At 40.0% G+C, this 14979-nt stretch overlaps 1 protein-coding gene across 2 annotated transcripts in view; it reads left to right on the plus strand.

Moving 5' to 3' along the window:
* Positions 1-145: 145 nt before the first annotated feature.
* INTS6 (integrator complex subunit 6) overlaps positions 146-14979 on the plus strand; it is an 80110-nt gene continuing 65276 nt past the window's right edge. Inside the window, exons 1-4 of one of the 2 annotated variants that reach the window (XM_037011664.2) lie at positions 146-210; positions 646-731; positions 905-982; positions 1476-1625. In XM_037011664.2, the coding sequence (XP_036867559.1) occupies positions 660-731; positions 905-982; positions 1476-1625 (300 nt within the window). In that variant the 5' untranslated portion in view covers positions 146-210; positions 646-659. Of the gene's footprint in view, positions 211-502; positions 732-904; positions 983-1475; positions 1626-14979 lie in introns of both variants that reach the window. The other variant, XM_073230050.1, reaches the window with a different exon arrangement.

Raw genomic sequence — 14979 nt, forward strand, 5'->3', positions numbered from 1 at the left:
GGCCTCCAAGCTCGCCCCGCCCCGCAGCTGTTTGAATATGCTAACGAGCGGCCGGGGGTGAACCAGTAGGAGGACGGGGCGGCGTGTCACGTGGATCGAGGACGTGTCAGGGGGTGGAGCCTCTGCAGCCCCTGCCCGAGTTAAAACCGGAGTGTGCGAGAGAAAAGCGCTTCAGTAGCGAGGGGCTGAGAAAGTGGTGACACCGCCGGGGTGCGGAGGGAGTCCCCGAAACTTCTCCCAGAGCCCCGGGGCCCGTCCCCCAGCCCACTCCCTCGCCGCCGCTCCCAGTCCCCACTCCCTGCGCCGGGGCGGGGTGGGGAGAGGCCCGTCTCCCGCGGGGACACACACGGGGGCCGGGAGCGGGACGGGACCCGAGGCGGGGGGCGGCCCGACGGACGGACGGCCGGGCGCCCGCCCCAGCGGGCAGGCGGCGGAGGCGGGGTGCGAGGGGAGGACCGGGCTGGGAGTTTCCCCCCAACTGTCGGGGGAACTGTCCCCGCAGCCGGAGGGAGGCCCGGACGGCGCCCTCCCGGGGCCGCGCTCCCGCCCCGCGCAGCGGCCGCCGGCGCCTCCACCTCGGCCGCCTCTCCGCCTCCGCGGCCGCGGCCCCGGCCAGCACTATGCCCATCTTGCTGTTCCTGATAGACACGTCTGCCTCCATGAACCAGCGCAGCCATCTGGGCACCACCTACCTGGACACGGCCAAAGGCGCGGTGGAGACCTTCATGAAGGTACCGGCCGACCGGGCCCGGGCCGGGGCTGCGGGGGCCTGGCGGCGGCCCCTCCCCCACGCGGGCGGCGGGCGGCGGGCGGCCCGCGGGGGCGGCGGGGCCGCGGGCGCCCCTTGGCCTGTAACCCGGCCGTGTGCTTCTCCCGCCCGCCCTGCCCTCCGCGCCCCCCGCAGCTCCGTGCCCGGGACCCCGCCAGCCGAGGAGACAGGTACATGCTGGTCACTTTCGAAGAGCCGCCCTACGCCATCAAGGTACCAGCCCCCCGCGCGCCCCCCGCGCGGCCCGGGCCCCTCCCCCACCCGCGGGCGGCCCCCTCCCGGCGCGGCGCCCCTCCCGGCCCGGCCGGCGCGGCGGCCAACATGGCGGCCGCTTCCCCTCCGCGGCGCGCGCGGCTGCAAGGCACTGTGGGGAGGCCGCGGCCCGCGCGGGGACGGCGGCCGGGCGTGCGCTCCGGGGCCGCGGCCCAGGCGCGGGGAGGCCGGCTCGGAGGTGCGCGCACTTCGGCCTCGCCGCCCCGCGCGCCGCGGCCTGGGCGCCGGCCGGGCGGTGCGTTTCCCGGGCAAGTTTTGAAGCGCTCAGGCCGCCCGCCGCCAGGGGCCGCGGAGCCGCAGGTCCGCTCCGGCCGCCCCGGCCCAGCCCGCCCCGGAGTGGGGTGGCTGCCCGGCGAGCGGCAGGTGGGAACGGCTGCCCCCGTGCCCACGGCGTTGCAGGATGAAAAAGGGCTTCTTGCATTTTTCTTTTCAGGCCGGATGGAAAGAAAACCACGCAACGTTTATGAATGAACTGAAAAACCTTCAGGCCGAAGGACTCACGACACTTGGCCAATCCCTAAGGACAGCTTTTGATTTATTAAATTTAAATAGATTAGTAACTGGCATAGACAACTATGGGCAGGTAGGTTGAATGTAAAGGTGGAAAAACAGTCGGTTTTTCTTTTTGTGGAAACACAAAGTCCAGTCCAAAAACTATATAACCTGAAATACAAGTATAAAACACTTCAGATTAAAATACGATATGCACAGAATACAAAAGTGAAACTCTGTCCACGTGTATATGCTGGTGTGGCCCTCAGTTTTGTTTCTTAAAATGTATTTGTATTCAGAATTAGAATCTGAATTCTTTGCTACAGAACTGACACGATACCGTTTTGATCCCTTGAAGTTCGCAAAGGACCTAAAAGGGGAAAACATGCTCACCACACTCAGCTTCTCTTGACGCTTTCCTCACAGGCAGTTGTGCAGCCACACTGACTGACAGACGCTAGTTGATTAGCGGTTTTCATTTCTGTATTAGTGAAAATGGTGGAGGAAATTACTCTGTTGTATGGGGTTTAATTTGACCCAATTGTATAACTACACTGAAAGGTAAGCTTTTCATTGGAGTGCAGTAACTAGCTGAGTACATTGAGATTTCTCAGCTTCTGAAGCATTTATAATAAGCAGCTGTGCAGGAAGAATGCTGAATTCATTCCTGAATTAAAACTTAAGTGGTAGGTCCAGAAGCTTTTTTTTTTTTTTTTTTTATGTAATTAAACTCCAGACCCTTGGAAAAGAGACTGTTTAAAAGTGTGGAAGACCCTCCTTCCCTCCCTTAACCCGGAAGTCCCTCTGTCACACTTGATTTTACCTGTATGAAGAGACAGGCGCTTTAATCACATGGTGCTTCACTATGAACTGCAAGGTGGTCATATACTTCCTGAGATTGCTGGCCTGGAAAATAAAAGATACAAAGAACTTGTAGTGTTAACAGGTAACAGAGGAATGTAAACCCAAGGAGCTCAATTTTTACGTTGTAGTGCAAAAGTTGCAACAATGATACATTTAGGTATATATACATTTTGTTCTTTTTCCAAGTTCCATGAGCCACAATTTTCATGAGTTTTACAAATTTCAGTAGAATTCTTCCTGTGACTACAATTTTGGTTGCTTTATATAGGAAGAAACAAGAGTTCCCAGTTTTAGAAATGCTTTTGCTATACTTTCATATAGGTAACGAAATACCTTTGGAAATGGCTGAATGTAGTTTTCAGCATTTGAAGTGTACCTTGAAATCAGTCACTTTCTCTTAGGAAATTGTACTCCCCTTGTTTTACTAGATAAATGGGTATTTGCTCACCACATTAATCTTTGTATTTTCCCTTCTCTTTGCTGCTTAATCTTGCAGCTCTTAGTAATTCAGGCAGGTTTACCATGGACTTCATAGTTTGTTTCTGTAAAATAATGGACTTTGCCTTTCATAGCCCTTTGAAATGTGCTATACAGTCTCTTACTGCTTAAGGTTTTGATGGAAAGTCTTGAGCTCATAGATGAAGTTGAAACTTTCTATTTGGTCGTCATTTGGTGGCCAGTGTATAGCAGAACTGTTAATTTCCTGTTTTTTCTTCAACACATTTCATCAGTGAGAAAGGCATTTAGACACATTTACTTCCTATCACCTATTAAAACTATTTCTTAGGGTGCTTCCTTAGAAAAACTGATTGTCATAGAGAGGCTGAGGACATTTATAATTTAAATATGTATTTTCCTTTTCCCAGTTGCCACCTTCCACTAGAGAACACTTAAGTTCTTGTCCCTAAAGCTTGTAGAAAGTTTGACATTGAAGGTGGCTCTGCTGTGCTGCTGCTGCTTTGACCAAGAGAAAAACCTGGAGAGGAGGGTGTGTTTGCATGTGAGGATTTATTAATTCAACACAAGGGAGGGATAATGCTGCTTCTCAGTTACTCTGATAAGTAAGCAAGGGTACAAGGAGTGATATTAATGCTTATGTTCTGAATTGGTGCATAGAAAGACACTAGCATTGAAATAATTTAGGAAGCCACAGTTTCTAAATGAAAATGATTGAGTAAAATGTTCAATTAGAAGAAAACATCTTTCCAGAAGATACTTCTCATCATGAGATTTTCTCTTGCTGATTTAAATATATACATTTTTCTATTCAAAAAAAGATAAATTACCAAGAATTCTGAATGTCTCAAATACTTAAATATAGTCATGTACTTTCTTCTTTGTAATAGTACTTTGTATCTGCCTATATTCTGTGGAATATTCTTACTCTAACCTTTGTGTTTTTTCATAAATATTTCCCCCTTTATGCTCTATATTAGGATCTGTGGAGCCCACAGTACTAAATACTCATGTATAATATACTTGAAGGAAATGAGAAAGGGTCAGCCAGTTGAAAGGAAGAATATCCATTTTAAAGAACCTTTATATAAGTTCCTGAATAATTTTCTTAAATATCTAGATGTGGGTTTATATACATACATGTATTACTTATAAAGATGTCTCCACTTGCCCTTCCCCTCACATGCACAGATGTGATTTTCTATAACGAATTCCAAGTATTTTTAATACCTATATTACATCTGTTAATTCAGTGAGCATACCTACAAGTAAACATCTTTGAGATACTAGCTAGGTACTAAGAGAATCTGAAGGCATCAGTAAGGTTAAAGTAACAGGAAAAAAGCACAGCATTTCGTGAATGTTTTCTTCAAGCACTTTGGGTCTCCCAGTAAAAATTCCTTGGATTTGGAAGTCAGAAATTTTTGATAATGGCTGTTTCTACAAAGTGCAGCTTCTAGTCAGTCTTCCTTAATTATAGCAGCCCCCTATTGCTTATCATTGCAGCTAAATTTGATACATATTTTTTTCACATGTGTTCCCCAGAGTTTCAAATAAAGCTGATTTTTGAGAGCCACTGAGACTCTTAACCAGTCATAACAAACTAAACTTAGGACACATACAAAGTTGTGGAGTTCTAATTAAAGTTTTATATCTAGATTGTTTTACTTTTCATATTCTTCCAAATCCTGTTTTCTGTCAATTGCCTTTTTTTTTTTTTTAAGTTAGGTTTAGCCAGTAAATACTACTCTGGCCTGCAATTCATCTTTTTTGTCACTGGACTGATTTCATATGCCTACTACCCAATATATTAGTACTGATTAGTTTATTCCAGGACTTAGAACAGTACCTGACCTGTGCCCTTGGTAAAGAATTATTGACCAGTAACCTGAAAGGAAACAGAGTATGTGTTTAAAATGTTGAGGATTTTCAATGCCAAGTGTTCTTTTTTACCTTGCTGGAAAATGGTGGCTTTTAGACATAGAATCGATCTTAAATTTAACCAATATTAGAATAATTTTAACCAGTTACATTCCTCAGTGTAAAGAGCTAATTGTGAATCATGTGGCTCATGTAGCAGATCATTCATATAAAGCTCTAATAATGCTAGTTTTTTCCTTTTAAGCAGTACCCATTAGGTACTCAGATAATGCAAAATACAAGCTTCTCTTTTAATGTTGGTAGGTGAAGTATTGAAAACTTGATTGCCATTTGGGCTCTTCATTTCCCTTAGCCTATCAAGAAATTATTAATAGTTTAGTATTTATTGATCTATAGACGTCCTTTCACAAGAAAGTAGATTATACTTAAACATACCACTGTGCTAAGTATGAACTGAACTGGAAACACAGCGGCAAATGGTATTTTGTAAGTCCCTGAAGTTTTTCTTACAAGTTTTAGATTATGGTACATCAAATTTACCATCTTAACCATTTTTACATATACAGTTCACTAATACTAAGTATAATGTACATTGTTCAAACTCCAGAACTTTTTCATCTTGCAAAACTGAAACTTTATGCCCATTGAACAATAATTGCTCTTCTCCCCTCCCCCAATCCCTGGTACACCCCCCCCCCTTCTACTTCTGTCCCTACAAAGTAGACTAAAGATACCTTGTACAAGTGGGGTCCAGTGTTTGTCTTTGTGACTAGCGCACTTCACTTACAAGGTGAAGTCCAGGGTTCTTCGTGCTGTAGCGTGTCTGCTGTTCAATCCTTTTCCTGGCTGCATAGTGCTCCATCATGGCTGTGGCATATTCTGCTTAACGAGATATCTGCCACAGGCACTTGGGTTGCTTCTACACCTTGGCCATTGTGAATGGCACTGCTGTGAACATGTGCAAATGTTTCTTGGAGCTGCTTGCAGTATATGCCCTGAAGTGGAATTGCTGGATCATGCAGTAATTCTTTAAAATTTTTGAGGAACTCCCTATTGTTTTCTGTAGCAGTTGCTCTATTTTATATTCCCACCAACAGTGTACAAGAATTCGGTTTTTCCGTATTCTTGCCAACACTTAACTGTTCTTCTGGTGTTACCTATCCTAATGAGTGTGAGGTTATAGTTCATTGGTTTATTTGTATTTACCCAGTTACTTACGTTGAGCATCCCTTCCTGTGCTGGCTAACCGTTTGTGTATTGGCTTTGGAGAAATATATTCAAGTGTTAGACTCATTTTTTAGTTGAGTTTGTGTGTGGTAAGAATTCTTAGTCTGGATATTAACCCTTTACCAGATGTGTGACCTGGAAATGCTCTCTCCCAGTCCACATCTGTTGATGGTTCCTTTGATGCACACAAGTTAAATTTTTGGTGTAGTTAAGTTTACCTATTTTTTTCTTTGTTGCCTGTGCTTTTGTTCTCTCTGAGAAATCATTGTCAAATTTAAATGTCACTGAAGCTTTCCCCCCTATATTCTTTCAGGATTTTTAGAGTTAGGTCTTAGATGGAGGCCTTCGATCCACTTCGAGTTTATTTTGTATACAGTGCAGGGGGAGGGCCCAGCTCCCCACTTTTGCATTGGGTCTCTGTATTCTCTGCTCCGTTTGCTCAAGAGACTTCTTTCCCCAGTGCAAGGTCTTGGCAAGTCCATGAACTTTTAAGCCTCCTGAAATTTTTTTCCATCATTATTATTGGTGGGTAAAGTCAGACTTGCTTAAATGTTCTTTCCCTGTTACTATCTAAGTGTGCCAAAGAAGAGCAATGGCAAGGATGTGAGAACTGGAACCCCAGCTCTGACCTTGATGTTGGACTGCTGTGTAACGCTGGGCAGTCTCTCCTCCACCCTGTGCTCTGCCACGTCCTTTTCCAGATTGCCAACAGGGAAGCCATTGTGCCCTCATCCTAGAACTGCTAAGAGGTCTAAACAGGACGGCATACTAAAATGCACTTGAAGTATGAAGCACAGTAGAAACAAAGCATATACTTTTTTCCTCAGTAGATTAATTCATTTCCCTCTACTTATTTTTCAGCTTTAAATTTGAAGATACAGTTATAAAAATGTAGTGATACTTAAAGTGCATTTCTACTACCTGCTTTGGAACCTATTAGTCTAGGAACATTACGTGTGTATTTTCCTTAGGCTTTGTACTGCTTCCTAGGGAAGAAGTGTGAGAAGCACAAACTTGGCCAGAGTTGCCTTCTGCCGCTGCTGAGCATGGGCTGAGGTACAGGGGTGGTGTTCATAGAAGCAGCGTGTACACAAAAACTGAGTGTCAGTGGTTCAGCAGTTAAGTTAGTCATTCTTTTGCAGGAATACAAGTTAGAAAAGGAACCTTGCAAGACAAAAGCACGTGCTTCAGGAGTCTTTCAAATAAGGAGCTCCCCCTAGTGCGTTTAAGATGAGATTTACGCAACTTTGATTTGCAAGGACCTTTGAGGAGCACATCTTGGGTAAATCAAGGGTAGTTTAATAAGATTGAGCTCAAAAGTAGCATAAAATGGATATGATTTATTTCCTGTTAAGTATTAATTTTAAAGGGGGTAACAACATGAAGAATTCCAAGACCCAGGTTTTATTTTCTTTGAAAATACTTGGTATGATTTTTTTCTTACGAAATTTCTTACAAAATTACATATAATTTTATATCCTAAATCTCTGTTTTTTTGTCGTAATCTTTCAAAAGAAAATGAGGAATGCCCTGAGGACAGCATTCATTCCTAATGAAAGATTATTGGAAAGACATCTAAGTACAAAAGGCACACTTCAAGGAGAATTTTATTTTTTCTTCACGCAAGAGAATGTCAATAACTGTGTATGAAACAATATACAGATGAAAACTAAAAGGCCAGAACAAATCTAATCTTTATATGGAAGAATTCTACTTGTTCAAGTATTTTGAACTGGTCTAAGGTCACTTGTGGTCAGCTAAAAGGAGAGTTTAGCCATGTTCATGTCATGGATTTCTCCAAAGAGATTGTGCAATATTTTATGACTTGAAGTTTTCTTAAGTATTTGAAAAATTTTTTAGCTATCATAATCCACTCAAATTTATGATCTATAAATAAAATTGTCTTGGGGGGCTTTTTCCTTTGGTTGATCAATACTTAAATATACAAGCCCTGCTTTGTTTCTTTAAAAAAAAGTAATGTCCTTATATAAGCTTAATTTTTGTTGAACCTTCTTATTAATCTATTTAAGTATGGTCGCCAGACCATAAACACAAAATACTGAAGTTTTTCTTTTGGTTTTGTTTTAGTTTGTCTTTATTACCTAATCTCTTTTCTTCCTCCAACCTTTTTGTTGAGATATAATTTAAGTGTGAAGCTTAGTGAAGTTTTATATATACTCTTGGAAAAAAAATTACCTGCACCTACTGATAGAACTTCTCATTGAGCTTTTCTACAAGTATTATGATTATTCTTTGTTTTCTAGGGCTTCAGAAATGAAAGTGGTGTTTGAACTTTACTCCATCTTTGTCACTTTATAGATGAAAGTAAGACCCAGCAAAGTTAAAATGCTTAATTTCTTCATATTTATGAAATGCTTTGAAAGATTGCAAGTGGTTATAGAAGAATTATGCAGATTTTATAAGTAACTTGTTATTTAAGAACAAATTCTATTTAAAGGTATTATAACCAGTGGATCTGAGTCCCTTTTTGTAGTTCTCAAAGGGAATGTGCATTCTTTAATTCCTCTGTGAAAACCAGGCATTTGATTTGTCAGTGTGTTACATTTAGTCTCTCTTGTAACACTGTATTAAAATATTTGTTACATTCAGCTGGATTTCCTCCCCACGCCCTTGTTTGGAATAAAATAAGAATATGAATGTGGGGGATAGTTGACAGGATTTTAAATACTATTGTGTGTATATATTTAATGGCACTTTGATTATTTCATAGTTCACACATCAAGTTTCACATGCACTTAGTTAATGAGAGCTGTTAACTTACTTAGTCTACTTTTCCAGGGAATTATTCCAGCCAGTATTAGTGCCATAACTTTTTACTTGGACAGTTGTGTATTGAGATAACTATCATGTTTCGTTTGACATAAGATAATTTTGAAAATCTCTTAAGATTTAGAAAAATATGATTGGTTCTGTGAATTCCTATTCTGCCCATGAATTCCCGGCAAGTCACATAATCTCAACCTTAGTTTCTCCGTTAGGAAGATGGAGTGATAGGATCTATTTTAGGGGATTGTGAAGATAAAGGAATATACAACCTAACTCATTGTTTTAACACACTTATTAGCATTTTGAATTTCCTTGTATTTGAATCTTAAAGACAGGGGTTGTGGGTGCACAGAGACAGCACGGAGCTCCTGTCAGAGCAGCGGTCGGGGCTGGGAAGGAGCTCCCCGAAGCTGGCCGTGTCTGGCTCTGCTGCATGCCGGCTCTTGGTGTGCTGACAAGGCCCTTCCCCTCAGGGAGCTTCAGATTTCTCCTCCACAAGTGGTGGTTATACCAATCCTGAATGTTTGTAAGGATTAGAGTAATATTTGTTAATCACCTAGCAAACGTGCCTGCTTGGCATGTGGTGGGAACTGAGGTGGTGATGGGATGATTATCATTTATCCCCACTATTACCCTAAACTCTTAACAGGATAAAAGCTTTCTAATCTGAGACCTTTGAGAAAACAGTACAATTTGTTTCCTAACCCCACATACGTGCATTACAAGAAGCTAGAATTAGCTGTCCAGTAGTTTCAGCTAAAGTAATATTTCTTGCCATAATGGACGTAATGGTTTTTGTTTTTGAATCGAAGCTCTATAGATTGCTCCAAAAATACTTTCCCCTTGGTGTTAGAAAAGTCCTTCCCCCAATATCTATTCCTTGGTTAAAAACAGTTTGATAACACTGAGTTCTTAAAAAGACCAAACATGTTTTTGATCTTCAGAGCTAGAAAGGTTTTAAGCCTCTGAGAAAATTTAGATGGAAGTGCATTTCTTGGGCTTTGTAACAGCATATTTTAAGAGTTCAAGCTGGTGATGGCCTGGGCTGGTGGAGGATGTTCTTGCCCAGAAGAAAGGTCAAATGTAAAATGTATGATCCCTTTTGTTGTTTGTAATGTAGATTCATAAGATGTATGTGGGAAAAAGATACAATAGGGAAAGCCTAGGAAGGATTTTTAATGTGACGGTATTTTTTAGGGCATATGTGATTTGAAGTTTGATTATTGGTGTATTGAGCAATAGTTGCACATATAAAGTATTTTGACTTAACCTTATTAAGAGTGTAGGTTTTAACCAATGGACAAATTTATATCAGCCTAGTGATGTTTCATCAAAATTTATCTAGTCCCTACATATATTCTTGCCTTTTTATCAGTGTCTGAAAAAAAAGGATATGACATTTTAACATTTTCCATCCATTAGTTTGCCCAGATAAGCTGGTGAAGGTCCTTGGAAGGATTACATCATCTAAAAAAACTATTGCAAAGATGAAAACAGTTCTGAGTGGGGAGAAAAAGTAATTGTAGCATTAGCTATTCGTAATACAATTTGTAACCAACAAATGACAGGATTTATGCTGGTATATTAAAGGAAAAACTCTTTGGCTTAAAGCTGTTGAATCTCATTAGGTATTAGGATGCATCAACAAAGTTTCCAGTTATTCTGGAGTTTAAGCACTGGAAGCATCCAAACAGTTATTCTTAGGGGATTAAAAATAGATCATTTTTTATTGAGTATGTGGTGCTCTTGTAAAAAGGTTAGGCTGCAAACCCGACAAAGCTCCGTCTGGGAGGTAGTGGCAGGGACAGTACTTCTGGGTTACTGGGAACAAGCAGAATCATGTCTTCGTGGCCTCGGATAAAGCCTGTATTACGTTGCTTCCTGTATTACGTATTTTGCAGGTAATACCAAAGATAAAATTCTGAATTTTTGTTGTGCAGTTTTTTCTATCATGTTTCTCAAACCAGTAAGTTAGAAAGAAAATCCAAGAAATTGTATCTGGAAAATGGGGCCATAACCAGGTAGGAAGAGTAAAAGGTCTTCATATCTAAATTTTATTGTTAATCCGAATGGATGTCTAATCATAGTGAGGTTATATTGAATGTAAATTCTAATGTAAATTTACCTTGTCACATTCTTAGAGCTTTAATTTTAGTGAGCTATAGCAGTAATCTAAAACATGTAACAGTCTGCTGTCGTCCATATGTGACATATGCTTTTTCATGAGGTTCATTTCTAGGGTAAAACCTTGGTAGATTTGTATGTATAATTAGGAAGACTTAAAAAAATTTTTTTAACAGTGGACCCTGATAATATGTGGCTAGTTTTTTTGTTTCTCCAAAATGTCATTTTATTTTGAAATTTTAAGACCCACAAACGTTTGGGAAGGTATTTAGCACAAGCATCAATAAATGTTTGAATTGGAATCTAGCAAGAATGGATTTCTAGAAACTCTTTAAGTACATATACCTATGTAATGGAGAAATTTAAATATTTCCTCCTTTTTGCTGAAATTGGGTTACCACCAATTCTTTCCTAGAGAATGAGCAATCAAAATTTTTTACAAAGCCAAGGCCCCTTAAAACTGATCTTGTGCTATGATTTATCTAGTTACAGTATTTTAGGTTGGCCTTCAGCCATAGCATATGGGAAACAACAGATTGGGTTTTTCCAAGTGATTATTATGAAATTTTTTTCCCATTATAAGGTTTAATGCCTTATTGCTAACTATACTGATATGCAACATTTATTAGGCAGGTCCTCTTTATTTTCAGTTGCAGTCTTGAAGGTGTTTATGTAGAACGCGGTGGTTGGAGTCCATCTTTTAGTAGGATAGCTGTTGAGTTGTGAGTATTTGAGAGTATACTCTTAGGTGGATGTTTAGAGGGAAGTAGTGGATAAAGATGTGATTTATCCAGGCTTTGCAAAGGATGTATCTGCAGATTTGGCGGTGATCACCAATGCAAGGAGGTGACCGATCTTGATAGACTAGGCAGTCTGTATGATTTATTGGGGTCGGATTGATTTTCAGCAGTATTGCTGTTAACTTCAACTGTGTTTGATGAAAATATGTTTTCCTCTTGGCTTTTCCTTTTTTATTTTCTCTGCTGTGTTTTTAACATGTTTATTATTACATGCCTTGCTAGAATAATTCTTTCCCAAATTAGAATTACTCAGCCATTTAACATAATGGGTACATGAGGTTTTTTTTTTATCTGGAATGTTAGTATTTCTTCAGTAAAATTATGTTTCTCATACCCTCATTACTCATTATGCCAGTATACACAGTACTGCTACTGCTTTGAAAATACTGCCAAACCAATTATTTTGAGTAATTTTATTAAAATTTCAGACTCTAGTTCAAATGTAAAACTCATATTCTGTGAAATTATTAAGTATTTGGTATTTCAGGTATAGTGAATTTGTATTACTGTCCCCTATCAATTACTGAGTTTCCTTAACATTAATTTTTTCACAAAGTCAGGTCCAGTAATTGTTCAGTTCTTAACACTGAATATTTCTTGTTATTACTATTTGGTGTATTATTTAAATCAGGTTCCAGGATATTGCTGTTTAGTCATTGGTACTAAAATAAGTATATGGGATCCCCTCCTATGTTGCTTCAGTCATGTTATTACATCTGTTTTCAATGCTGTTATATTTTTAACCTAAGGAGTTACATGGTTAGATAAGGATACTCTGTTGGTGCACAATTGTATAATGGAGTGACTTGAAACAGAAATACATTCTTTTAATGTGGAATTTCAACATGATTTTCTAAAAAGACCCTGATATATTCTAAGATGTGAAGTTTTTATATATTGGCAGGTTTTTAAAGTTTTATTTTTAGATACTAAACACATTTTAATTTTGAAGAGTGCTTGTCTTAAATATGTAATAAGTGCAGATGGTTAGAAAGTTCAAGCATATATAGAAAGTTGCAGTTGCTCACTTTTATTCTTCAGAAGTAACTGTAGTTAAACAGTTTTTAATGTATCCTTCAGAGAATTTTTTGTATATTGTCAAAGGTGGTATTTTAAAAGCACTGGTTTCTTAAGACGAGTATTTTAGAATTTTTACATCAAAAGACTCATTTATTCCATACCACTTGAGATCTTAACTATAAAAGTAATAATCTTGCTGAATTCTAAAACAAACAAGACTTGTAATTCTGGCCTTGAAATTTATTGACTTAATATAGTTATTATATTTTGTTTGGAATTTGTAATTAGCCAGTTGTATATTCATCCCTATAATATAATGAACCTCCCACTCTTTAAAAAAATTGCTAAACAGTATTAGTAACAATGAATTATTGAATAGAAGCCATTAGCACATCAAAACTGATTTCATAGATCTTACTGCTATTTTTTGAGGCTAAAATAATTGAAACTGATTCAAAGAAAATTACTAAGTATATAAATATATTAGTACAGATAAAGCAGGTGTTGAGATTCTGGTTGTGGTGTGTGAAAGCCCTGAAGTTGGAGAGGCACCCAACTAAAGGAGTGTCCGTTACGCTAGTTGGCTTGTATTACAGAGTCTGTACTGAAAGCCGCTTTTCTCAGTTCTCCGTAGTTGTGTGTTTTTTTTAGCAGTGTTATAACTAGGAAGTCTTTGGATATGAATTGCATCCTTAAGATATTCTCTAAGCTTAAAAGAGAATATTTAATATTAATGTTTCTGTACTTTATATTTTCTTTATAGAATGAATTTTGACAAATTGTATAGGAACGTGTTAGAAAAAGTTTCTACATGAATATAAAGTGGTTTGTCACCTGAGAAAAACAACATTGTTAATCTCTATTATTTATGGAAATAGAAGGAAATAGGATAGATAATGCAGGCTTCATTTCATATTTTTGTTTTATGTAGATTCTACAAAGATGTAAACAAAGGGAACTTAAATGTATCTAGTCTGTCAGCTTAACCCGCTCACAGGTGGTAACAGCACCCCTGCTCAGCGCATGTCCCGTCTGCGTGAGAACCTCAGTGACTAGGACTGACTTCAGGGCAGCCCTTCCCTTCCTGCAACATGTTTGCTGCTTGTCTCTGTTCTTGAACAGAAAGTTTTAGATTGAAGAAAGCACAAGCTATTTCTGGAAGTTGTTTATTTTCTTGCTAGGCAATAAGTGGACTTTTAGCCTAGATGTAGAAGCTGCTACACGTGTGAGCATCCAGCTTCCCTGGCAAACGGTGACATCTCCACAGCAGCAGGTGTGGCTCGGCTGAAGGCGGTGTCACAGGAGAGCCGGAGTGCTGGGCTTAGGTGGGAGCAGCGAGCCGTGGGGGAGGCGCTGCATGGACAGAGCGTGGCTCCTCATAGGGGACTGTTCGGAGGCCTGATAACGGGGGGGGGGAACCATGGTGGCATCAGCAGAAAACAAGCCATTGGTCCCGCAGCGGAAGAGGCAGCCACTCAGGTTCTCCTGGCCGCGCAGTGCTGGCTGCAGAAGATGACAGTCAAGCACTGAGTAAGGGGACAGCAAAACTCCTGTGCCCCGACCCCAGTACATTTGAAATTTCTTGGGTATAACTAAGAATTCTGATTCAGAGGACCAGATTTACAGTTTTGGGTAAATTAGTTTTTTTACATTTTCAAAATTATTTTTTTTTTGCAAAATAACTTACATTTTGAAGCATTTTATTTGCCAAAGTGAAATAGGCTCTAGTGGATACGATTTGCTTGCTTTAATTATAGTCTTTAAATTTTCTTACTGAGACTTTTATTCCTTAACACCACAATAATATTAAATTACTGAGAATTTAAGTGAACATTTTTACTCTCTATTATCTTTAGCAAAATTCTTTTACCTGAGGCTTTTGAGCAATATTAAGATCAAATTTTTTAAGTGATAAGATTTGCATTAGTAAATAGCTCCAGAGGTAGAATATTATGCTCTGTATCCTCTAGTGACATGTCTGGATTTTTTTATGCTGAGAACCACAGCTCAGAGTCAAACACCTGAGTTTAATTCTGCTGATGGCGAAAGTAAACTTTTAGTCCCTCTACTGGCTGCCTTTGTCCTAGCAGAGCTTATTTTATTTTATTCTATTTATTTATTTTTGGGGGCTCTTTTAACTAAGATAAAGTGACCAAGGTGAGTTTTGGTGGAAATTCTGTTATGGACTGCCCCCAAATTAACTGACTTCATAAACAGTGAGGGTAAAAATGTAAAATAGTTACTCTTACATACACAGGTTTGAGTTATTAAACTGCAGAGGGTTGG

Source organism: Manis javanica, chromosome 1 (genome assembly GCF_040802235.1).
Source record: "Manis javanica isolate MJ-LG chromosome 1, MJ_LKY, whole genome shotgun sequence".
Lineage (NCBI taxonomy): Eukaryota > Metazoa > Chordata > Mammalia > Pholidota > Manidae > Manis > Manis javanica.